The sequence below is a fragment of the Chionomys nivalis genome, chromosome 26 (assembly GCF_950005125.1).
Source record: "Chionomys nivalis chromosome 26, mChiNiv1.1, whole genome shotgun sequence".
In the NCBI taxonomy this organism is placed as follows: domain Eukaryota; kingdom Metazoa; phylum Chordata; class Mammalia; order Rodentia; family Cricetidae; genus Chionomys; species Chionomys nivalis.
The window spans coordinates 15,324,054-15,349,135 of record NC_080111.1 but is presented as its reverse complement, the minus strand read 5'-3'; the positions used below and the strand labels follow the sequence as shown (position 1 = coordinate 15,349,135).

Sequence of the window (25,082 nt, the reverse complement as noted above, 5' to 3'; positions counted from 1 at the left end):
GACTAAAGGAATGTGCCACCATGACTTTAGGAATAATAACAACAAAAGGAGCCATGGCTCATGGGGGGTCAGTCCTCTTTCTGACGATTTGTCAAACTGAATGTTTATGAAGTGTGTGTGTGTGTGTGTGTGTGTGTGTGTATTTTGCTGGGGATGGAACAGGTCTTTGCACATGCGAGGAGAAAGAATCCACCTCTCATCTAGGTCCAGGTGCATTTACACTTTTTTATTTTATTTATTTAGTTTTTGAGACATGGTTTCTGTGTGTAGCCTTGGTTTGGTTGTCCTGGAACTAGCTCTGTAGACCAGGCTGCTCTTGAACTCACAGAGATCTGCCTGCCTCTGCCTCCTGAGTGCTGAGATTAAAGAAAGGCGTGTGTCACTACCACCACTGGGCTTGATTTATACATTTTTTTATTGACAACATTACACTTAAGAAAACACTAATCTGGGGTACTGCAGATGCAACTTAGTGAAAGAAGCTTGTTTAGCTGTGCAGAGCTGTTGGCTTGATCCCCTACAGTAAGCAGGAAGCCGGGAGGACACAGCCCTGCTGTATGGGTCACGCCTATCATCCCAGCACGCTCGGGAGACAGGAAGGAGAATGGTAAGTCACCCAGCCTGAGCTACATATTAAGATCCAAGCTATTTTGGGCTATAAAGCAAAGCCTGGGTGGGGATAGGACACTGTCCATAAACATCTGTCTTATCTACTTAAACTTCATTGCTGGGTGGTGGTAGCACACGCTTTAATCCCAGCACTAGGAAGGCAGAGGCAGGCGGATCTCTGTGAGTTCGAGGCCAGCCTGGTCTACAGAGCAGGTTCCAGGACAGGCAGGGCTGTTACACAGAGAAACCCTGTCTTGAAAAACAAACAAAAAGACTTTATTTATTTGCCTGTGTGTTTCCTTGCATGACTGTGTGTGCACCAAGCTTGTAGCAGCCTTCAAGGCTAGACTAGGGCACTGGATCTCCTGAACCTGGAGGCAGTTGTGAGCCACTGTGTAGGTGCTGGGAATCCAAACCCTGGTCCTCTGCAAGAGCAGTGAGTGCTCTTAACCACTGAGCCATGTTCCAGCCCTGATTTACCTGTTTAAATCCCCAGTAGCGACTGAATGGTCCTTTCAGGATTGAACCATCTGGACCATGTTCTGAACCCCCTGTTGTAAAGCTCCTCCTATTTCTCCCAGGAATTGGGGCACCAGTGTGCCCCCAAACAGCGCTTTAGAGAGTATGACCTCAGAATAGTAGAGAAACTAAACACTGTGTTTTTATATTTTGGAAAGTTGGGAGGAGACGCGAGAGTGTAATAGTAAGCCAGGGTGCCTTCTTCCTTGACCCTCCATGGTGCCTGAATATTAAAAGATGGCCTCACCTCCTATTTTCCATCAGTCAATAGCAATTAGAGACTTTTATGCGCCTAGAACAAATGCTTTTGTTGACTTAGTCTTCTTACGACACCAAGTGTCCTGAGATGCCAGTGGCGCCACAGCCAGACCCGGACGTTGAAGAGGAGCGCAGTGGCCCAGGGCTTAAAGCGCGGGAGAATGAGGCGTCTCTGAGTATTTATTTGTAATCCGATTCAATGTAAGAAAACCGGCCAAGGAAAACCCATGTAAATATCCAGCGCCATGAAGAATCAAGTAAACAAGCCAGTCTCAGGGAACTGGGTTGATTTCTTGTAGTGTTGGAGACAACGTCTTCTGATGAGGGCCAGGCTGGCCTTGAACCCACCATCCTGTGTCAGCTCTCTGAGGGCTGCGATCACAGTTGAGTGGCACCATACCTAATCTACTCTTTCTTTAATAATATAAATACCAACAGTTCTCAGAATGAACTAGGCAGTCAGAGCACAGGAGAACCCCTGAGTGCAGAGATGAAGCTCACTGCAGCTCTGTCCTGATTTCTGATTTCACTGTTTACCCTGACATGTAAGGCAAGTGTTGGACAAACATCATGTAACTTTCGGTTCATTTCAGTTCTCTTCAAACAACCACAATATAATTTATTCTCAAATCCCAAGCACTTTGAAAGATCAAAAGAGACACTAAAAATAATTAACAGTGTTAACAGATATTCAACAGCAGCGACCTCGGACTCACACAGGCAAATCAGGTCTCTGGTTATCCTATCTGTCTTAAGGAGAAAAACAGAGTTTTGTCCCCCACAGCTTTTCCAGTGACCTCAGCCTCACCTTTCCAAGCCACCTCTGATAGCTTGTCACTGAGCTATGCCCCTTTATGAGGCTGGCATCTCTACACACTTTCCTCAGGCTCATGAGCTACTCAGTTATACCAAGCTGAGTTGCATTCTTCTCTTCCTGGCTACTTAAAGGCCATGTATTTCGGCTTAGCTAATCTTCACTACAACTGTAGGAGCTCACATAATCCCAGCCTGTTCTAGTGCCTGTGATTCCAGCACTCAGGAGGAGAAAGCAGGAAGACTGAAAGAAAGCTCAAGACCTGCATGGGAGCCGGAGCAACGCTGACTCGGTGGTTAGGAGTTCTTTCTGTTGTTATAGAGCATTCAGCAACTCACAACTGACTGTAACTCCTGCCCCAAGGCATCTGACATCCTTTCTGGCTTCTTTGGGCTCTTGCACAAGTGTGGCATATACTCTTCAGATACAAACATATACATTGTAAACAAAAATAAATCTTTCAAAAATGCTTTACAGTTGAGCATGGGATACATAGTAAGATACTATCTCAAAACAAACAAACAAATAATACACACATGTTTGGCTCTGAGTATTAGTGGGGGAGTTTCCCTAGTGTGGTCAAAACCCTGAGTTCAGCCCACAACACCACAATAAATATTAAAAATGCCCATACATTAAGTGTATATGGTCCCATTCATTATTTTTTTTTGCATTCCATCTGGACATTATGGTTGACTTAAAATAGGACCAAATAGAAGAGCAAATTGCTATAAGTTAATGCTCTTGTACACTGTTAAGATTTGTCACTCATTGGTTTAATAAAATATTGATTGGTCAGTAGCCAGACAGGAAGTATAGGCAGGGCAACCAGACTAAGAGAATTCTGGGAAGAAGAAAGGCAGAGATGCAGTCACAAGTTAAATGAATACAATTTGTGTGTTGTTATTTCCGGGGCTAAGCTAGCCCTGCGGGAGCTAGGTGGGATGAAAAACAGGCCTACCAGCTCATCACTACAGTACCCTGTCAAAGCAACTCCATGGATAAAATGTTTGTTTTGGTTCAGTTTTAGAGGAATGGTTTCCTTCATGGTGAGGAAAACATGGTTGAAGGAGCATTGCATCCAGATGCAGGAAGCAGAAAATGAAAGGAAGTAGAGCCAGGTATACAGCTCCTAGCTGTAGTGATTGGAGCAGCAGGCCACTTCCTGCCACCGGGCTAGCTTTACCCGAAATAATTACATGGAAACTGTATTCTTTTAAACACTGCCTGGCCCATTAGTTTCAGCCTCTTATTGGCTAATTCTCGCATCTTGCTTTAACCCATATTTATTAATCTGTGTAGCTCCATGAGATGGTGGCTTACCAGGAAGGATCTTAACCTGCATCCATCTTGGAGAGGAGAGCTATAGCGTCTGCCCCACTGCCTTCTTCCTCCCAGCATTCTGTTCTGTCTACTCCGCCTACCTAATTTTCTGTCCTATCAAAGGGCCAAGGCAGTTTCTTTATTAACCAATGAAAGTAATACATAGACAGATGACCCTCCTCCATCATTTCCCCTTTTTCTGTTTAAACAAAAAGGAAGGCTTCAAGGTGTTTCCAAACAGCACCACTGGCTGGAAAGAAAGTGGTCAAATACCTGAGCCTATAAAGGACATTTCATATTCAAACCACAAAATATATATCTTGTCAGCCATTCAGTGATGGCGCACTCCTTTAATCCTAGCACTCAGGAGGCAGAGGCAGACAGATCGCTGTGAGTTTGAGGCTAGAGTTTCAGGAGAGAAAGAGTGGTTGCACAGGGAAACCCTGCCTCAATACAACAACAACAACAACAAAAATACGTACACACACCAAACACAGTCTTTAGTAAGAAACAGGTTATGTATGTATGTATGTTTGTATGTATGTATATATGTATGTATGTATGAACTGATCCATCATTGATATATTGACAAGACATTGTATCTGGATATTTGTAGGAACCTAAGCCTGCATGTCTTCTAGGCACAGATGTTCAATATTTGCCAACTCAGGATAGCTGGAAACTTCAGAGGTAAGTAATACAAAACATACTATTTAGCATTGCCCAGTCTGAAATAGTAGAGTTAATTTGTACATTAATATAACATGCTATTCTGAGCAGTGACAAGACTCACTAAAATATGATTTATTCCATAGTCACTAAACACATTATGTCCACTTAGAACATTTTATTCTAGAACAGTCAAGGCAGTCTATAAATAAGTGATAACTACAACATAGTTTGATGCGGCTCATATGTATGATGATGTCACTGCCCAACTTCTGGTACAGTGATCCACTGGAGTCTCAGAAACAGCCCCAAAAGCCTGTTTTTTGTTACTTCTTATGGTAGAAACGATGTACAACGCACTGAGAATGATGGTGCATTGCCAGAGACCAGGGGACAGAAGTCAGAATGCTGAGGGTTTGAGGCCAGCATGAGCTGGCATAACCCTGTCTCAACACACCCAAACACCAAACTGAGCCGGCATAACCCTGTCTCAACACACCCGAACACCAAACTGAACAAAACCAGAAATGGCATCTCATATGTGACATATGGTATACAGGTATCTTTCCTAGGCCAAAGAAGCATGGGACAGAGGGAGGCCATGAAATTAATAACTAATTTCCTTTTTTTAAAGACAGGGTTTCTTTGTCTGTATGGCCTTGGTTGTCCTAGAACTTGCTCTGTAGAACAGGCTAGCCTCAAACTCGCCTGCCTCTGCCTCCCCAGTGCTGAGATTAAAGGCGTGTGCCATCACCGCCTGGTTTACTAATTTCCTTTTTAAGGAAAAAACATATTTACTATTAAATGGCACAGTGTTCTGAGTTTATTTACAAAGAGTTATTAATTCTCCTAAACAGCTCATTAAATCACTCAAAAATAAATTCCGTTGCAATCTGGAGCAGAAAGTCCGTAAGCTGAGTATTCCTTGGGGAGCAGTGGGGAAAGAGTCAAGAGCCCAGCTCTCTCTCTCTCTCTCTCTCTCTCTCTCTCTCTCTCTCTCTCTCTCCCAAACCCGTGGTGTGTGTATGTGTGTGTGTGTCTTGAGTGGACATGTGTGCATGGTAGCCAGAAGTCATTATTAGGTGTCTTTCTCAATCAATCACTCCACATCTTTGATTTATTTGGGACAGTGTCTCATTATATACCCTATTGTACTCATTAGATAGACCAGGCTAGACTCAAACTCACAGAGATCCACCTGCCTCTGCCTCTTGAGTGCTGGTTTTAAAGGCATGCACCACAACTGCCCAATAGTCTAGTTACTTTTTTTTTTTTTTTTTTTGGTTTTTCGAGACAGGGTTTCTCTGTGGTTTTGGAGCCTCTCCTGGAACTAGCTCTTGTAGACTAAACTGGTCTCGAACTCACAGAGATCCGCCTGCCTCTGCCTCCCGAGTACTGGGATTAAAGGCGTGCGCCACCACAGCCCGACTCTCTAGTTACTTTTTGAGGCAGTCTCTCAGTGAACCTTAAGCTCAGTGAGTCAGCTAGACTGACTGAAAGTAAGCCCCAAGGCTTCTTGTGTCTCTTCTTCCTCAGTGCTAACATAATAGGCCTATGCCCCTGCTCCCTGTTTCTTGGGGGCTGGGGATCTGAACTCAGGTCCTCAGGTTTGCACAGCAAACACTGTGCTGCCTGAGACAACTCTCTAGTGCTTGTATCGAAGAGTATGGACATGCTTTTCATACCTCTTGTTTGGAAAGATGGTTGGCTTTATCATTGGTTGACATTAAAAAAGAAAGAATGTTAAAGTCGCTGGACCTTGTCACATACATGCTCCACTGTCTGATGTGGTGATGATGTTCTTGCTGTTCACGCTGGCTTTGCATATGATCGATCATGAATCCACCACATACAGAGGAGGAAAACTGAGGATGGAGACTTCACTTTGCAAAGTCGTTGAGGATGAACGGGATGCTAACTCCATTGCATGAATGACACATATCTTTCCTCTTTTCAGCTTCGCATGACTTGACTCTCCCAGGGAACAGTGCAAATGACATGAGGGCACACACCCCTAATCCATCTTTCAAAGTTTCTTCTTTGCTGTGTAGTCTTCAAGGACCTGTCTTCCCATCATTAGACGAGCAGAGCAAAGAAACAGAAATGACACCATCAAGAAGACCAAAAAATTCAGACAAAAAACAAAACCAAACAATATTGAGTTCTAGCAAGCATAAAGAAACATCTGGGAGCCCAGGAGCTTGGAACTCTTAAACATACCCTATGTACAAATCAGTTCATGTCATTAAATGTCCCAGGCTATGACGACTGGAATGGGATGGGATGGGGTGAGGAGTGTACCAGCCTGGTGTTGCTGGAGTGATCCTCTTCCTCCTCCTCTTCCTCCTCCTCCTCCTCTTCCTCCCAGGCAGATGAGTGTCTGGGTTTGCTGGGGGGGAGGTCTGGCAGGCTCTCTGCTTTCACAGACTGTTTCCAAACATGGACCCAATGAGTGTCTCATTTCATTTATTTAGGGATTTCTTTTTTCTTCTTTCTCTAATAGCCCTGGCTGACGTGGAACTCACTTTGTAGAACAGGCTGGCCTTGAACTCACAGAGCTCCACCTGCCTCTGTCTCTCAAGTGTTCGGTTTAAAAGTGTACACTAACACCATTCAGCTCCTTCCTTCCTTCCTTCCTTCTTTCCTTCCTTCCTTCCTTCCTTCCTTCCTTCCTTCCTTCCTTCCTTCCTTCCTTCCTTCCTTCCTTCCTTTCTCTGTGTAGCCTTGGTATACTGGAAGTATATATCCTTGGACACCTTTAAAGAAAGCTGACTAGCCGGGCGGTGGTGGTGCACGCCTTTAATCCCAGCACTTGGGAGGCAGAGGCAGGCGGATCTCTGTGAGTTCGAGACCAGCCTGGTCTACAAGAGCTAGTTCCAGGACAGGCTCCAAAACCACAGAGAAACCCTGTCTTGAAAAAGCAAAAAAAAAAAAAAAAAAAAAAAGAAGAAGAAGAAGAAAGAAAGAAAGAAAGAAAGAAAGAAAGAAAGAAAGAAAGAAAGAAAGCTGACTCTCCTTCTCCCAGAAGCCATCGGCTGCTCCCCCCTGCACTGTTGGTTGGTGGGTTCGTGCACCTCTTCCCGCTCCCTGCTGCACTGTTGGCTGGTTTCATCTTTGCAGGTCTTGTACAGGCAGCCACAGCTGCTGTTCTGACGTCTTGAGTTCAATGGTTCTGCCATGTCCAGAAGACACTGTTTTGCCCTGGCTTTTGCTGACCTCTGACTCTCAGAATCTTTCTGTCCCCTCTTCTGATATAAGTGGCAAGCATCTTGTGTCATGACCAACAAGTAAATGAAGAAATTGATTTTAAATTTTTTTGAGGTATTCTGGGTGGAACACCAGGGTCCTGTGTCTGCTATGGGAGTGTTCTACCCCCACATGAGACTCCCAGGCAAGAATGGGTTTGACAAAGCTGTTTCATATTTTTAGAGCTGGGGATGCAACTGGTGAAGTGCTTGCTTCACATGGACGAGACCCAACTACAAAAGAAAATTCCCGTTAGCTTTTGCTTTGGGTAAATGGATCATACCAATCAAAGGTGCAGGTTCCTATGGGGAGCTTTTCTCTTAAAGCTCAAGAGAAATTCAAACTCCATTCTGCTGTTACAGTAAACTGGGTTTTGAGCACTCAGAGTCACTGGCAGAAAGTTCCAGAATCCAAACCTGCAATATTCTGCCCACTATATTTATGTTATGGCTTCTGTGGATGGTCTGTCTAAATGCTTTGTTTTCTTAATGCGCTTAAAGCCTCCCTCCTCTGTTTCTTGTGGAAGGTCCTCGACTCCTGAGTTTGTGGCATTCTCTTGTCTGACTGAAAGAAAACAGAAGCTGGCCCTTGCACCTATTGAGTCTTCTTAGAGATGTCCTATGCCAGGTGTTCAGGGCCTCTGTCTAGAGAAACCTGAGTGATGAACACTGGCGTACTCACTGACTGTGTGCTTGGCTACTCACTCGCTCCAGGGCACAGGAATCGCCTGGAACCTCTTGTAAAGATACGACCGTGGCAGTTTGGACTTCCTCATGGAAACCAGCAGGTTTTTCATAATACCTAGCATGTAACAGATCCCACAGTAGCCAGGCATGTTGCCACAAGCCTATAATTCCAGTGATGGAAACTGAAGTCATGAGTTCAAAGACAACCTGAAGTTTATAATCAGACTCAGTCTCAAAAACCAAACCAATCAAACAGAAAGCCTAGCACACAACTGGAGCTCAGGATAAACGTATTTACTGAGAAGCATCTTTTTTTTTTTTTTTCTGATCAAATATAGTTGTCTCTTGTGGTCTTGGGGATTGCTTCCACTACCCTTGAGGCTGCTAAAATCTTTGAGTGCTTGAGAGCCCTCTGTAAAATGGCATGGCATTTGCCTATAACCTGAGCAACTGTTCCCATACGATTCAGTTAGCTCCAGATTACTTATGATATACAATGTAATGTACTTATGTAAATCTACGTGCAAGCACACACACATGTGCATGTGTATACATGCACACACACAATTAAAAAAAAAAAAAGTCGGGTCTAGAGAGTTGGCTCAGGAATAGGAGTGGAGGACCTGAGGGTGGCTCCTAGCACCCACATCTTGGGGCTCCCTGTGGCCTGTTCCTCCAGCTCCAGGGGCTCTGACACCCTCATGACTTGCTTCCCAGCTACTGAACTCCTGTACACAAGTCTAAACAAGCACACATATGCATAAGTATCTTAATAAAAGTTAATTCTTCTTAACTTTTTAAAAAAAGGAAGTTGTAGAGGAACATAATTTGTGGGTCGCCTCCTAATTTTCCCTTTACTCAGTTTCCATTTCTAGACCTCTATGACCCCATGACACCCAATGGACAGAACGGAGGTTAGAACAGGAGTGACAGAGAAGTCACCCAGATCGCCTTACACAGGACAGCCTTTCATCTCTGTTATTTCTTCCTCAGCGTGGTTCTTTTGAAGGCCGGGATGACTTCAGTCCACGATCTGCATAATCTTCCCCTGCGAAAGTTCATGAACGGATTATGTCCTCATATGGTACAGTTTGCTACTTTTGGAATTTTCTTTCTTCGATTTACAAATCAAAAGACCCAAGGAAGCCATCTAAGCAAAGCATTTGAGACACAACCAGTGGTTTCGCTTAGTCGTGTTAAAACATAGTCGAGTTTACCGGTCCCTCAAAGCCAACAGTGTCCTGTTAGCTCACAGGTACTGCGCCGAGCCTGCCTGCCAGCCAGGGCTTATAGGAGCAGCAACCAATCTCAAAGGAAGAGTTCCCTCTACACCGCTAGAACACCTCACCTTGGGGGTGCTGAGTAGCCCAGAATCACTCTTGAGGTGATTCTCCTGCCGCAGCTTTCCAAGTGGACCGCCACACCCTGTGGCAGCTGACCTTATCACACTCTCTGTGTCGTTACTTCAAGCTAAAAAAAAAAATTGGCAGAAACTCCTGTGACTTTTGATTAGGCAGAAAACATGAAAGAGGAAGGAGGGAAAGATGAAAGGGAGGGGTGGAAGGGTCGGAGGGAGGAAAGCACCAGTGTCCGAACTATTCGGAGCAATAATAAATTGCCTTAAAAAATGTTCGTCCACACATGCGTGCGGGAGGGCGGGGGGGGGGGCCGGGTCAGAGGTTGATGTGTTTCCTTTAGTTCATGTCTGTCTTATATTTTTGAGACAGGGTCTATCAGTGATCCTGCAGCCCCACGGATCCTCCTGTCTCCACCTCCTTAGCTCTGGGATTACAGATTTGTGACACCTTGCCTATCGTTTTGTGTTAGTGCCAGGGGATCCGAACTCATGTCTTCATGTTTGCACAGTTTTGTTGTTGTTATTTTTAATGGACTAAACCATCTGCCTTTAATACTGACAGAAAGAGAGACGTGCGAGCAGGTCTTTCAACACTAGCACGTGACAGTTTGCTGCTGCAGGGAGACCAGTTGCAGAGGCCCCTGCCCCGCTGCAGCCCGAACCTTCAGAAAGTTCAAGGCGCGCTTAACTATCCCCCCCCCCCCCCAAGTCCTTAATGGTTGTTGGGAAGGTGGCAGTGTGGCCTCAGAGGAAGAAATCCAAGCCGAGTCCCCTGCTTAGGTCCCCCGGGGAACTGATGGAGCCGTCCTGGGCTCTCTGCCGGAGGGAGGCCCCGGGGGTCTAGGTTGGGACTGTCCAAGCTCGCTGCACTTCCGGAGGGCCTGGGGGCGCCTGGCTTGGAAGGTGAGAGGCGGAGCTGCTGGCGGCTGGGAAGGGACCAAAGGAATAAGTAATTGGAAATTCTGTAACCGAGAACCCTGTGCCTAACCCTTTGGCTCTTTCCCCCCAACCCCCTGCGGAGAGTCGAAGGGCCGAGAGACGGTGCAGGGAAGAGTCACGTTTCTGAGAGGGAAGTGAAATAAAGAGGGCGGCACCCGGGGGGACCTGTGCGTCATTGAGGGACCGCGGAGCGGCCAGTGCGGAGGCGTGGGGCAAGGAGCCGGAGGGGCAGCTGAGCGCCCGAGCCGCTGCCCGGTCCGCTGCCCCGCAACCTACAACCTTGTAGGGCGCAAGATGTGGCAGGCAATCCCGCCCCGACCCCGCGCGCCCTGCCGCTGGGCGCGGGTCCTGCTGGCCCTGCTGGCCCTGGGCGGCGCGGGGCTGTGCCACGCGAGCTCGCAGCCTGGGTACCACGCGCGGCCCAGCGCCAGGAGCAAGTAAGTGCGCGCCCCTTCTGCTCGCCTCCAACCCAAGTCCAGCGTCCCGGCCGGTCCCTTCCGAATCCGCTTGCAGGCTCTGGAGTTGTCCTGCCAATGGCGACGGCCAGCAGCAGAGAGATCTTTATGGGTTTTGGGGCATCACCATCCCGGGATGACCATGTGCTCCCCACCAGATACCTCGAGCATCCTGAAGCGGACCAGGGGAGTGGGATAGTGCCCTGCTGAACCCCAATACTTCCTGGAGTGCGCGGGGTGTGGGGGCTCTTCTTTGATACTCCAAAGACTTAAGAGGCACCCTGGGGTGGCGGCTTTGGCACGCTCCAGCCTTCGGAGCGGGTGACCCTTAACTTGCTAGGTCAGCTCTTCTGTCCATCTGTCCATCCGTTAGTCTCTCGGTCCGTCGTCCCCCCCCCCCCACCACCACCACCAATGCCTCATTGTTCTCCAAAGTTTACCCAGCCCTTCTCTCTCAACCCCAGGAACTGGTGCGCCTACATCGTGACTAAGAATGTGAGCTGCACAGTGCAGGAAGGAAGCGAGAGTTTTATTCAGGCTCAGTACAACTGTCCCTGGAACCAGATGCCCTGTCCGTCTGCTCTGGTGTAAGTCCTGGAGTTCGCGGGCCGAAAGGGTGGGTGAGCTGGGGCGCTGGGCTCCGGCCCTTGTGGAAATTTCTTCCAGACCCTCTACAAATCCTTATAAAGTCTGAGGGCTGCTCCAGTTACCAACCACGCCGGGCTATTTAAGAGTGTGCTGTTCTGTGGGAGCCTTGAGGATGCGCAAAATTTGGGAGTTTGTGATTCTTCAGGCCACAGAGGAGGATGAACAAAGCCCCTACCCCCATCTCTCTCTCTCTCTCTCTCTCTCTCTCTCTCTCTCTCTCTCTCTCTCTCTCTCTCTCTCTTACTAACATACGGCAGCTGAATGTAATTAGATCCATATTGTATGTTCTGGGGCGCACGAAGGATTCTAAAATGTTTTAGGTGAAGGATTAGCTGAGAGGTTTGACTGGGTGGTGTTCTGACATAAGTGAGTTTTATCCCAGCTATCCTCTTCAGCATCATAGTTTTTAAAACTAAACCCCAGCTTGCTTTAGAACACCCCTTTCTTCTCCAGTTAGATTTGTGGATTCACTAGGTAGAGATCTCAGAATAGAATGGTCTTGAAGATGAGCAGAAAAGTTAACCATCTCTTTGCCTCTAAAACAAAACAGAAACAGAGGGAAAATGATTCCTTAGCCTACAGATTCTGCAAACACATCTGTAAGCATCAATTGTGATCAGAAAGGTCTTTGATTTGTGGAAGTTGGATCTCAGGAGATGGCTGATGTGAATAAAGGGCTGTTGGGGACACGTGATGGCAGGGATTGTTTCCAGGAAGAATAAGCTGTTTGTCTTAGGGCATATTGTCAGCGCTGCACAGAATGGTCAGTGACAATGGTCAGTGACAATCCGGCTGAGCTTGTATTCCAGCGAGCTGCTTCAGGGGGCAGGAACAGATGAGAATGAAGACATGTAGGGAGGAGGTGGTCACTGGGTTCCACCCAGGCTACTTTGGGGAGCTGCAGGGACTGAGAGTTCCTGAGAGGCAAAAAGAAAGTTGTACAAACTTTAGAAAACACAGGGCGGTCTCTACTTCCTAACACGTGGAGGAAAGGCTGATTTAGTCCCTGGTCATCACAAAGACTCAGAGCGACCTTAAATTAGCCTGTATTTAGATTTAGACCTCACAACTCATGGTCCGCTGTTGGTGACAAGAGAACCAAGTCAGGTTTTTACACTGTGACCAAAACACAAACTGAATATTCAACACAATTTGGAAGAATTTTTGCTCGAAATTAGAATTGAATTGTCAGCCAAGGCAATTTCATTCATTTTATACAAGAACTATATTTCGTGTTTTTCTATAATGTTAAGGACAATTCAGAGATAAACAAATTTTTCATTAAAAGTAAAACTTAAATGGGGGGGGTTGGATGGGGTGGGACTATGGCTCAGTGGGTTGCTACGCAAGCCTGAGGACCTGAGCTTGAATCCCCAGCACCCACATAAAAAGCTGGGGACAGTGACTGCCAGATAATCCCAGTGCTGTGGAGGGGTAGGGACAGTAGGATGGCTGCTTCCTGCTTGTCCCAGCCTAGCTCAGCGAGAAATCTTGTCTCAAGAGTAAGATGACAGTGGTAGTTGATTCTGACATCTCTGCCTCCATAAACACCTGCGTCTGCACACATGTGTACACACACTGAACACACCTGCACACACCTACACACACACTGCACACACCTGCACACACTCAACACACCTGCACACACTCAACACACCTACACACACTGCACACACCTACACACACTCAACACATGTATGCACACACTGAACACACTGCACACACCTACACACACTGCACACACCTGCACACACTCAACACACCTGCACACACTCAACACACCTATACACACTGCATACACCTACACATACTGCACACACCTACACATACTGCACACACCTACACACACTGCACACACCTACACACACTGCACACACCTGCACACACACTCAACATACCTGCACACACACTGCACACATGTGTGCACACACTGAACACACTGCATCACACTGAACATACCTACACATACAGTGAACAGACCTGTACACATTGGAACATACTCACACACACGATAACATGCCTGCACACACACATAAATACATACATAGAAATTTGCATTTCTGGAGGTAATTTTTTTTTGAGACTGAGTCTAACTATGTAAGCTTGGCTGGCCTCAAACTCAGATATCAGACTGTTTCTGCTTCCAGAGGTCTGAGACTAAAGCCATGTACCACCATACTTGGTGGTAAATGTGGTTTTGTTTTTTAATTTGGCTTTTTGAAGCAAGGTTTGCTATGTTGCTATGTAGAAACTCCCTGTATTCACCATGCTGGCCTTGAACTCAAGGTTATTGTGCCTTGGCTTTTAGAGTGCTGGAATTACAGACATGAGACACCACTCCCAGCTTTGCTTTTCGTTTAAAGGATGATTTGGGACTGGGAGTGTAGTTCCGTTGGTAGAGTACTTGCTTGGCATGTGCAAGTCCTTGGGCTCATTGCCAGCACTACACATACCAGCCATGATGGCACACTCCTCTGCGCCTTAGATCTGGGACTCTTACAGTGTGGAAAGGCTCCTTCTTGGTCCTAGGCCGACTTTGGGAACACATTTTGGGAGAAACGAGAATCTGAGTGACATGGGATTCTTCCTGTGAAGTCCCTGGAACTAAGGTTGACTTGCACTCTCTGTATTTTCTATTTTTATAGCAACCCCCAAGAGCCATTAGAAAGTAGCAGAACCTACATCCAAGTCCAGGTCCTTTCTTTCTCAGTCTCAGGGTAATGGAAGTTTCTATCCTGCCTGGTCCCACAGCCGTTCAGTCCCAAAGAAACACATAGAGGCTTATACTAATTATAAACTGTTTGGCATGTTAGCTCAGGCTTATTATTAACTAGCTCTTATAACTTAAATTAACCCATAATTCTTATCTACGTTTAGCCACGTGGCTTGGTACCTTTTGTCAGTGAGGCTTTTTCATCTTACTTCCTCTGCATTTGGTGGCCCTGCCTGTATGTCCTGCCTGGCTACTGGCCAATCAGCATTTTTTATACATTTTCTTGATATTTATTGAGCTCTAAATTTTTCTCTGCTCCCCTCCCTGCCTCTTCCCTTCCCCCCTTCAACTCTCCCCAAGGTCCCCATGCTCCCAATTTACTCAGGAGATCTTGTCTTTTTATACTTTCTACTTCCCATGTAGATTAGATCTATATAAATTTCTCTTAGTGTCCGCATTGTTGTCTAAATTCTCTGGGATTGTGGTTTGTAGGCTGGCTTTCTTTGCTTTATGTTTAAAAGCCACCTATGAGTGAGTACATGTGATAATTGTCTTTCTGTGTCTGGGTTACCTCACTCAAAATAATGTTTTCTAAATCCATCCATTTTCCTACAAAATTCAAGATGTTGTTATTTTTTCTGCTGTGTAGTACTCCACTGTGTAAATGTACCACATTTTTTAATCCATTCTTCGGTCCAGGGGCATTTAGGTTGTTTCCAGGCTCTGGCTATGACAAACAAAGCTGCTATGAACATAGTTGAGCACATGTCTTTGTGGCACAATTAAGCATCCTTTGGATATATACCCCAAACTGGTATTACTGGGTTTTAAGGAAGGTTATTTCCTAATTTTCTGAGAAATCGCCACACTGACATCCAAAGGAGTTGTACCAGCTTGCATTCCCACCAGCAATGCAGGAGTGTTCCCTTTTTCCCACATCCTCTCCAGCATAAGTTGTCATTAGTGTTTTTGATCTTGGCCATTCTTACAGGTGTAAGATGGAATCTCAGAGTTGTTTTGATTTGCATTTCTCTGATGACTAAAGATGTTGAACATTTCCTTAAGTGTCTTTCAGCTATTTTAGATTCCTCTGTTGAGAGTTCTCTGTTTAGGTCTGTACTCCATTTTTTATATTGGATTATGTAATCTTTTGGTGTCCAATTTCTTGAGTTCTTTAATTAAACCAATATGAGTGACAAATCTTTACAGTGTACAGAGCATTCTCCCACAGCACCTCAGCCTCCTCCTACTGCCTCAACTTCATAATCCCTGCTGTCTAGCCCCAACCTCACCACATGTGTATGCATGTGTGCATTGCTGGTCCTTCTGGCCCCAACCCCACCACTGTGTATGTACGTGTGTATCGCTGGTCCCTCTCGCCCCCAACCCCACCACGTGTGTATGTATGTGTGCACTGCTGGTCCCTCTGGTAGACAGGGCTGGAGAAGAAAGGGCCTGCTGTGTAGACAACCCCTCCTGCTTGTGCTCATGTTTGGTTGCTGCTGGGAGAAAATGGCTGTATTTCTCCTCTGGACAGGACTAGACACCCCATCTTTCACGCTTCATGGCAATGATTCTGGATAGTTCCAGAACCTCCTCCTGGACCAACAGCTGTTAGCTGTTGGAGACATCTGAGATTGCTACCTGTAGTTTGTAGTTGTTGCCTTATTCCATTTGCAGAGGTTTACATATTGTTTTCGGTAAGGACAGGAGGGTAGACATTTAAGGGGATTTGGGTCAGGCAACCTCTGTTCAAGTTCACTGTTCAGGGAAGCAATGCACTTGTCATTGAAACTGTATGGCTGCCGATAGATTCCAGGGGTCCTAGACCATCTGGGAACTTTCTGCATTACTTATGTTGGTGTTGTGAGTGAAGTCTCTGCAAACACTCAGAGACCGGTATCTGGGGCAACTCTCATTGCTGACTCCTGGGCTTATGGTCAAGTTCTTGCTCTCAGCTGTAGTTTGAACCTTCAAACTTTGACTTTTGAGATAGTGCATAGCCCTGCTGACCTTTCTGTTGGTGTTGCAAGCCTGACTTGAACCTACTGTTGCGTCCCATCTGTTCTGGGGGAAGATTATGACAGATGACATGATTCTGCACTCAGAGACTAGAGTCTGGGTCTCACAGCGGGGAAGGCACATACAAATGCTAGAGCCAAGCCAGGCATGGTGATGCATTTGGAGGGTTGAGGCAGAAGGTTCAGAAGTTCAAGGCCATCCCTGGGAGTTTGAGGCTAGCTTGGGCTATATGAGACCCCACTTCAAAAATATAAAACCATCTGAAGAGATGGCCTCAAGTAGTGAAGAGTACATAGTGTTGTTGTAGAGGACCCCAGTTCAGTGAAGGGTACATAGCGCTCTTGTAGGGCACCCCAGTTCAGTGAAGGGTACATAGCGCTCTTGTAGGGCACCCCAGTTCAGTGAAGGGTGCATAGGGCTGTTGTAGAGGACCCCAGTTCAGTGAAGGGTACATAGCACTGTTGTAGAGGACCCCAGTTCAGTGAAGGGTGCATAGCGCTCTTGTAGGGCACCCCAGTTCAGTGAAGGGTACATAGATCTCTTGTAGGGCACCCCAGTTCAGTGAAGGATACATAGCGCTCTTGTAGGGCACCCCAGTTCAGTGAAGGGTGCATAGCGCTCTTGTAGGGCACCCCAATTCAGTGAAGGATACATAGCGCTGTTGTAGAGGACCCCAGTTCAGTGAAGGGTACATAGCGCTCTTGTAGGGCACCCCAGTTCAGTGAAGGGTACATAGCGCTGTTGTAGAGGACCCCAGTTCAGTGAAGGGTACATAGCGCTCTTGTAGGGCACCCCAGTTCAGTGAAGGGTACATAGCACTGTTTAGGGCACCCCAGTTCAGTGAAGGGTACATAGCGCTGTTGTTGAGCACCCCAGTTCAGTGAAGGGTACATAGCACTGTTGTAGGGGACCCCAGTTCAGTGAAGGGTACATAGAGCTGTTGTAGAGGACTCCAGTGAAGGGTACATAACGCTATTGTAGGGGACCCCAGTTCAGTGAAAGGGTACATAGCGCTGTTTAGGGCACCCCAGTTCAGTGAAGGGTACATAGCTGTTGTAGGGCACCCTAGTTCAGTTCAGTGAAGGGTACATAGCACTGTTGTAGGGGACCCCAGTTCAGTGAACGGTACATAGTGCTGCTGCAGAGCACCCCAGTTCAGGTCTCAGTCCCTGTGCTGGCCTCATAAGCATTTGAAATGTCTGCCCTAGGGCTCGGCACTCTCTTCTGACCTCCAAGCACAAGTGCACTCCCGTGCATTACCTCCGCACAACACACATGCATACACAGACTTCAAACAACAAACGCCAACCAAAGAAACAAAACAAAAGCAATACTAACCTCCAAATACTACAGCTTCATCGCTGAGATTTCTGGTCTCCATGCTGCCCGCTCCAGATGCCAGCATATCACTCCGTGAGACCTCAGTCTGCGGGACAGATTAGGGAGGATCAAGGCTGACAAGCCGGCAGGAGCATGGGTCTCAGGCAGCGGTTCTCAACCTTCCAAATGCCTCAACCCTTTAATATAGCTCCTTATGTTGTGCTGACCCCCAGCCACAAATTTATTTTTATCTCTCTTTCACAACTGTGATTGTGCTACTGTTATGAACCATAATGTAAATATCTGCATTTTCCAGTGTCTAGACGATGCCTGTGACAGACTGAGAACTACCAGTCTGAGGACTCTGATTCCAGAGCACAGCCTGGGTCAGTGTTTCTCTGCCCAGCTTCTGCCAGTCTGGCGTCACAAGAGAATGTCGTGAGACACCGCTCTTCCAGAAGATCCTTTGTGGATCTTCTGCCCCTCCCATTTTGCCATCCAGTATGGCCATCGATGTCTCACAGTAAGAGACACTAAGGAAGATCCTGGTCTAGCCCTGGCTACAGTGGGGCTTCTCAGGGACTGTAGTTAGCTGCCTAACTCACTATCTGTTATTGAGGGAGCCAGTTACTTGAGGCCTGTTCTGTCAGACTCCCCAAGGGCAGCAGTACTTGCTTCCCCAGGGGCTTATACCTCCAATTTGGGAAGCAGTTTCTGCCTTTATGTTACACAGCAGCCTTGTGGTGCCCAAGGACTGAGGATTTCCAGCTACCTGGCTTGGGGTGCTCGAGTGAGGTTCAAAGAGCCAGGAGAGAATCACTGAGGGTAAGGTCCTGGGTCACAGGCCTTTCTCTTAAGGAAATGATTGTGGCCACCTGTACTCTCTGCTGCTGGCTTCTGCTTCCTGCTGTGGTAGGAAGCAAATCAAAGATCTCAGAGAATTCCTACCTTGGCCAGTTTCTCCTTCCTTCCTTCCTTCCTTCCTTCCTTCCTTCCTTCCTTCCTTCCTTCCTTCCTTCCTTCCTTCCTTCCTTCCTTCCTATGTATTTATGTGGGGTGTGTGTATGTGTGTGTGTGTGTGGGGGGTGGCTGTGTGCCACAGCGCTGTGTCAGCATCAGAGACAACTTGGAGGAAGCGGTTCTCTCCTTTCAACCTGCATGTGGGTACTGAGGGTTAAGCTCAGGTCAACAGGGTTGGTGGCAAGTTCCATTACCTTCCTGAGCCATCTTAGCCAGCTCTAAAGCATTTCTACAACCCATTCATGGATGCTCATGACGGCTGAGGGGTTCTGCCGCTCTGACTTTTTAAAGATTTATTCTTTTATGTGTGGGGGAACATTTTGCCTACAAATGTAGATGCGCACCACCCTCGTTCCTGGTGTCCACAGAGGCAAAAGAGGGAACTTGAGTGATGGATAGTCAGGAGCTGCCAGGTGGGTGCTGGGAACTGAATCTGGGTCCTTTGTAAGAGCAGCTTGTGCTGTTAACCACTGAGCCGTCTGCCTGACCCTTGGTTCATGCTTTGTTTCCTAGCCTGGTCTTCTATTTGAGGTCCTCCTCCCTTGGTCTCCTGAGTGCTGGAGTGACAGACATTGGCCCCGGTGTCTGGGTGCGGTAGCTGCTCTATCTCACCAGCCATTCCGTGAGGCCACAGTCCAGAGTGCTGCCAAGAGAAGGATAGAAACAGTCTTTGTTCTTTTGAGAATGGGATGAGGGTGGTGTGGGGCGTGGGCTGGCGGGGGAATTGGGACCCAGGCAGCTGCAGAAAAGGGTCCTTGCTCAATGCTTTTAGCTCCTGAACTCCTGGCTGCCCCACTCTCTGTCTGCCTGACATTACCAGCCTTCTTTCTGACTTTTCTGTATTTCTCCTTCTGTAGCAATACTTGTCCGTATTAGTGTTTTTTCTCTCTCTCTCTGTAAGGATTGGTCCCAGGGCCTTTCTTGGGCTAGGCCAGTATTCTACCACTGACTTCCTCCCCTGGTCAGCCCTATTAAGAAGAAAAACCCCAGCCTGGTGGTGGTGGTGCACACCTTTAATCCCAGCATTCAGGAGACAGAGACAGGAGGATCTCTGTGAATTCGAGACCAGCCTGGTTTACAGAGCGAGTTCCAGGACAGGCCCCAAAGCTACACCGAGAAACCCTGTCTTAAAAAAATCAGAAAGAGAAAAATAAAATAAAATAAAAAAGAAGATAAGCCCCAAGAGGGGCCTGGGTGGGGTATACTCAGAGTCTGTAGCTGCTGGGAAAATGTACACCAGCAGGTGTTGGTTCTGGGTCAAGTGCCAAGACACCTCTAACTTCAGATTCCAAAGGGAACAGATGGTCATCCAGTTGGAAAGAAAGTTGTCTATTAAGGGCCAGTCCTCGCCAGGAAAAATAGTTGGTTTTTTATTTCCCTTCTTAAGTACAGGATGCTTAAGGCTAAAGCAAAACCCCAAGGGCTGACATCTCCAGTCAGCTTCTCTCCCAACACATCCAGGAACAGAATCCCATCCAAGACTTTCGCCTTTAAACAAACACTTCGTACACAGCTGGCTGGTTGGAGCCTTGCTCCTTAGCACTGAAGGGACGTCAAACCACCTGCTGAAGGCTGAGGTGGTATCAGAGGACCTGCCAGGGCGGCAGAGAGACCAAGCGTTTAAACCCAAAAGTTACGTAGCTACTATGGAGTCTTTGGGCGGGGGGGATTCTCAACCTCTAGCCCTTTGGGGCTGTACCTTCCTATAGAACTCAAAATTGTCTTCCACGCCTCTTGTTTGTTTTCCATTCTAGGTTGCTGTGTTTGGGAAACTCTTTCCAGAATATTCCCATAGTTACTATTTCATTTTTGTTACTAGTTCAGCTAGGAGAGGGGGTAGGACGGACATGGGGGCTCAGAAAAATAACTTCACCATGTACGGCCCTGAATTCAATCCCCATCATCACAGCAAAACAAGACTCCAAACTTTTGTGTTTTCCTTTTTAACTTTTTAATCTTGGAGATCATGAATGCAATTTAAATAGAAGTCGTAGTCTTAAAAAAACAAAAAGAAAAAGAAAAAAAGCCCAGTTGCTTCTTGTCAATATGTGTTTTCTTACCATTAATTTGTCTTTCTCTGTCAATCTTTCCTACCTGCATAGTTTGTGGTACCTGAGTTGAAATACTGAGGTAGTCAGGAAGGAGCTGGGTGCAGGTGGCCTGGCCTGTAGGAGAGGTGAACTGAAGGTTACCCAGATCAAGCTCCCTCTGGTGACTTCAGTCCAAGTGTGTGGGACGGCAGCATGTATGGGCTGAGAAGATAGAAGGCTTGGCAGTTGGCCTGGGCTCTCAAACACCATCCTCCCCGCCATGCCGTGAGACACGTGTCAGTCACCAGCAGCTAAGGCACAATTTTTTCAGGGGTAAAAGGCAGGGGGTTGTGGGGAAGAGGCCGACATGAGGGTAGCCGGGCTGAGAGGACTTTGAAAGCCCCCTGCCCCAAGAATGTGAGGCACACCCGGCCGATCACCTGGCGAACACGCATTGGCTCCGGGTGCCCCAATGCTGCCGCCTCAGGAGTGGTGCTGTCTTTGAAGGCTTAAGAGCTGAAGGTCACGCTGAGGTGTTGGAGGAAAGATTGGAGTACTAAAGATAGAGAAATAACCCAGTGACCTGAGATAATGAGAAAATGGCGCGTTGCTGAGTGCAAACAATTTAGGTGCAGAGTATATCGGCCACGCCCTCCTCCCAGGAGGAGTTTTAACCCTTAGGCTGACAAACTGCGGTGTCCTGGTTTAGGGCTTCTCGCCTGGCTTTGTTTTTTGCAACGTCCCAGAATTAACTGCTTTTGGTCCTTTCAAGAAGCGGTTTCCTGGAATTAACGTTAAAAGTGAACAGCTGCTCAAATGGTGTCATTTCAATGACGTTCAGAGTAGTTACTGTCAGGCTGGGGTGGCGCTGGCCTTTAACCCAGGAGGCAGAGGCAGGCGGATCTCTGAGTTTGAGGTCAGCCTGGTCTACAGAGTGAGTTCCAGGACAGCCAGGGCTACACAGAGAAACCCTGGCTTGACTCCCACCCCCACCCCCTGGAAAAAAAGAGTAATTATTACAAGGACGGGTTGTGCTGGGAGGAACCAGGGAGCCATGGGAGTTTTCGATGTGTCAGCAGTTCACACTGCAGGGAAATGGCCAAACTATTCAATTAAACTTGCCACTACCGTTTGTCCCGTTCTTATTTAAAGAAGCAATAGGTGCTGGGGGTGAGTGGAAGCAGGAGAGTTCAGCTGAACCCCAACTCCTGGTTCAAAAACGCCGTGGAAGGCAAACTCTTTGGGGTGTGTCACTTAGAAGGACCCAGCTGTTATTTTTTCCCTCACCTCAGAATACTAAAAGACGAGGGAGTCTGCCTTAAACCTCGCTTTGGCGAGTCAGCCTTTAAGGACAGTGTTGTTCATTGTGCCTTTGCAGAAGAGGAAACGAGTTTGGGCAAACCCTTCTCGAGCTGGTCACTTCCATGAAAGGGATCTTCGTGACTTCTCTGTTTCCCAATTTCCTATCTCTGGACTTTGTGGGCTTAACTTTTTATCCCTTTGTAGCGATTAGCTCTGCATGGTCCCTTACAAAAGGCATGTCTTTAATTCCCGGCACTCAGGAGGCTGGGGCAGGTGGATCTCTATGAGTTTGAGGCCAATTTGCTGTACAGAGCCAGGCAAGACTGTATAGAGAGACTGTGGCTCAAAAAACAAAAGATGCTACGAGTTTCCTTCAAACCGGAAGTTGTTTCACTGTGCGCCGCCAGACAGGGATAATGAGTTAAAGGCATATAAATGCCTCCTGAACCTCAGCTGAGGGAAACACTGCTTGTTTTTCCGCAGAGTCTTTTCCATGTAACTGGGCAAAGAAGGTTGGGAGCCTTGTTGCTGATTGCGACAGAGCTCAGGGCGGGGGTGGTTACGAAATCCTTCGTTGGAGGCTTGTCTCCGCTAAAGCCTTTCCCTGGCTCCAGACGGAGGCTCGCTCTCTCTCATGCTCTTCCTCCTTTTCTTTCCTGGTGATGGAACTGGAGGCCTCACATCTGCTAAGTGCAGGTCTCCATCCGGTCCTCTCACAAGCTGTTTGGCTGAAGGACTTTGGCAGGACGGCAGGAGCATCCTTCCTTAATATTCCGAACAGTCCAGCCCACCAGGGTGGCGGTGCCCAGGCCTGGCTTGCCTTCAGGTGTCTCCAGCCTTGGAGGGACGTCCTGAAGCAGCACGAAGGGGTCAGCACAAGCAGTCAGGACAGGCCACGTTCTCTGTCCCATCATAAGGCATTGCGACACCGCCTGGCCTTGCAACAGAGGCGATATCATCGCATTGCATCACCACGGAAAGCAAGTTCAAGACACACCCCAGAGCTCCCCTTCAGTTTGGTACAGGAGGGAGCACAGAACGGCATTTTTGCTTGTTCTCTGAACCAACTCTTCATCACTGGAAAGTCACTAATCCTGACAGGCACCCAATTTTTCCTTTCTATTATGTTTTGGGGTGTGTGTGCCACAGCATTCTTGTGGAGGAAGACAGCTTGTAGGAATCCGTTCTTTCCTTCCACCATGTGGTCCTGGGGATGGAACTCATCAGTCTTGGTAGCAGGAGTATTACCAACTGGGCATCTCATCAGCCAATTTTCTGCCTTTTTTTTTTTTTTTTTTTTTTTTTGGCTTGTTCAAGACAGGGTTGCTCTGTGTAGTCCTGGCTCTCTCTGCAGACCAGGCTGGCTTTTCAAATCTGCCTCCCATGCGCTGGGATTAAAGGTGTGTGTGTGTGTGTGTGTGTGTACCATCACCTCCCTGCCCTTAGTTACTTTTCTATTGCTATGATAAAACACCCTTACCAAGGAAGTTTATAAAAGAAAGCTTTTAATTGGCTCAGAGTTTCAGAGGGTTAGAGTACCTGGCGACAAGGAGACAAAGTCACACGGCAAGCTTCGAGCTCACATCATCCCTATCAGCAAATAGGAGACAGAGCTGTGAGTGGTGCCAGTCCTTTAAAACCTTACATCAGCCTGCCTCTGCCTCTGCAGTGCTGGGATTAAAGGGGTGCCACCAACCGGCTCATTTCTCTTTTGTGTGTGGGGAGGGGAGGCAGGATTATGTAGACCCGGTTGGCCTTGAGCTAACAGTTCTCCTAAGTCAGCGCCAGGGTGCTGGGATTTCAGCTGTGCATCTCCAGGCTCGGGTTGGTGATCACTCTTTTGCAAAGCACAGTTTAATGAACCTATGAGAAACCTCATGTAGAAACTAAAGCCAGCATCACTGGGTCACTTTCAGAGTTTGTTATACTTTCTTTTTTGGTTCAAGGACTTGAACGCAGGGTCTTATACATACTAGACATGAGCTTGGCACGGGGCTATACCCTCCTTTGTATTTTCAAAAGCTAATCTCTCTCTCTATATATAGATATGGATATAATATATCTATCTATATAGACAAATATAATATATCTCTATATACAGAGAGACATACTATATAGATATAATTTTTTACATCCTGGCACTTTGAAGGCAGTTCTTTAAAGTCTTATCTTGACTGGCAGAAATAAGATGTAACCTTGACTAAAACAGAAATTGGTATCAAGATTATGGGATATTGCTGTGACAGGCCTGATCATGTTTTGGGGAGCATTGTGGAAGGACATTGGAACTTGGGGCTAGAAAATCATCGAGTGTTGGGCCATTCTGGGGGAGTTTGGAAGGTCAGATGAGGGCAATGCTGATGATGGAGGCCAGACTCGTGAACACTTAGAGGGAAATTTAAGTTCATACCCCGGGGGCATTTGCTATTTCAAATTAAGATCACACAGTGCCTGGTCAGCTGCAGCTGAAGAGTCCGCTGTGATTAACAAGAGACCGGAGTAACAAAGTGAAACCTTTGCTTTGCTGGGATAATCCATGCCGGGCAGCTGGAGCTGAGGAGTCAGAGATAATTAAGGAGAGACCAGCATCACTGAGGTAAAATCTCTAGGAAGTGTTTCCTCAGAGTCAGCATGCAGAAGCTATGTGCCAGAGGCGGCCAAGGCCCACCGAGTGCTGGCGGGTGAACTTGGTAGTGTAAGCGTCACCCAGGTGGTACTGATGTTGAAGTCTTGAAGGGGTCACAGAGAGCAGTGGAGGCTTGGCACTGTGTGACAAGGTTGTCCCTGAGGAGAACCCAGGAAAGGCTATTGGTGAAAATGCAGCCTAGTTGCAGGAAGAGACCCCAGCATTATGGATGGATACCAAGAACAGCAGTGGTAACAAAGCAGAGACTGCCAGAACCCAGAAGACAGGCAGTGTGTGCAGAAGAGGGTAGATTGTGAGTGGATCCCAGACACTGGACGCTGAGTTATTTACACTGTTGGAGTTTGGGTTTGCTTTGCTCAGATTGTGACTATGCCCTGGTTTTTCCCTCTTGAAGTAAGAAAATGCTTAACTTATTTTTTACTTTTTATTTATTTATTTGTTTTTGGTTTTTCCAGACAGGGTTTCTCTGTACCTTTATAGAGGCTGTCCTGAAACTAGCTCTTGT

General features: G+C 47.2%; 1 protein-coding gene across 1 annotated transcript in view; it reads left to right on the top strand.

Annotated features, from left to right (window-relative positions):
- Positions 1-10,566: 10,566 nt before the first annotated feature.
- Positions 10,567-25,082, top strand: part of Emilin2 (elastin microfibril interfacer 2) — a 56,191-nt gene continuing 41,675 nt past the window's right edge. Inside the window, exons 1-2 of the mRNA XM_057758890.1 lie at positions 10,567-10,857; positions 11,340-11,462. Coding sequence (XP_057614873.1) covers positions 10,715-10,857; positions 11,340-11,462 — 266 coding nt within the window. The 5' untranslated portion in view covers positions 10,567-10,714. The remainder of the gene's footprint in view (positions 10,858-11,339; positions 11,463-25,082) is intronic.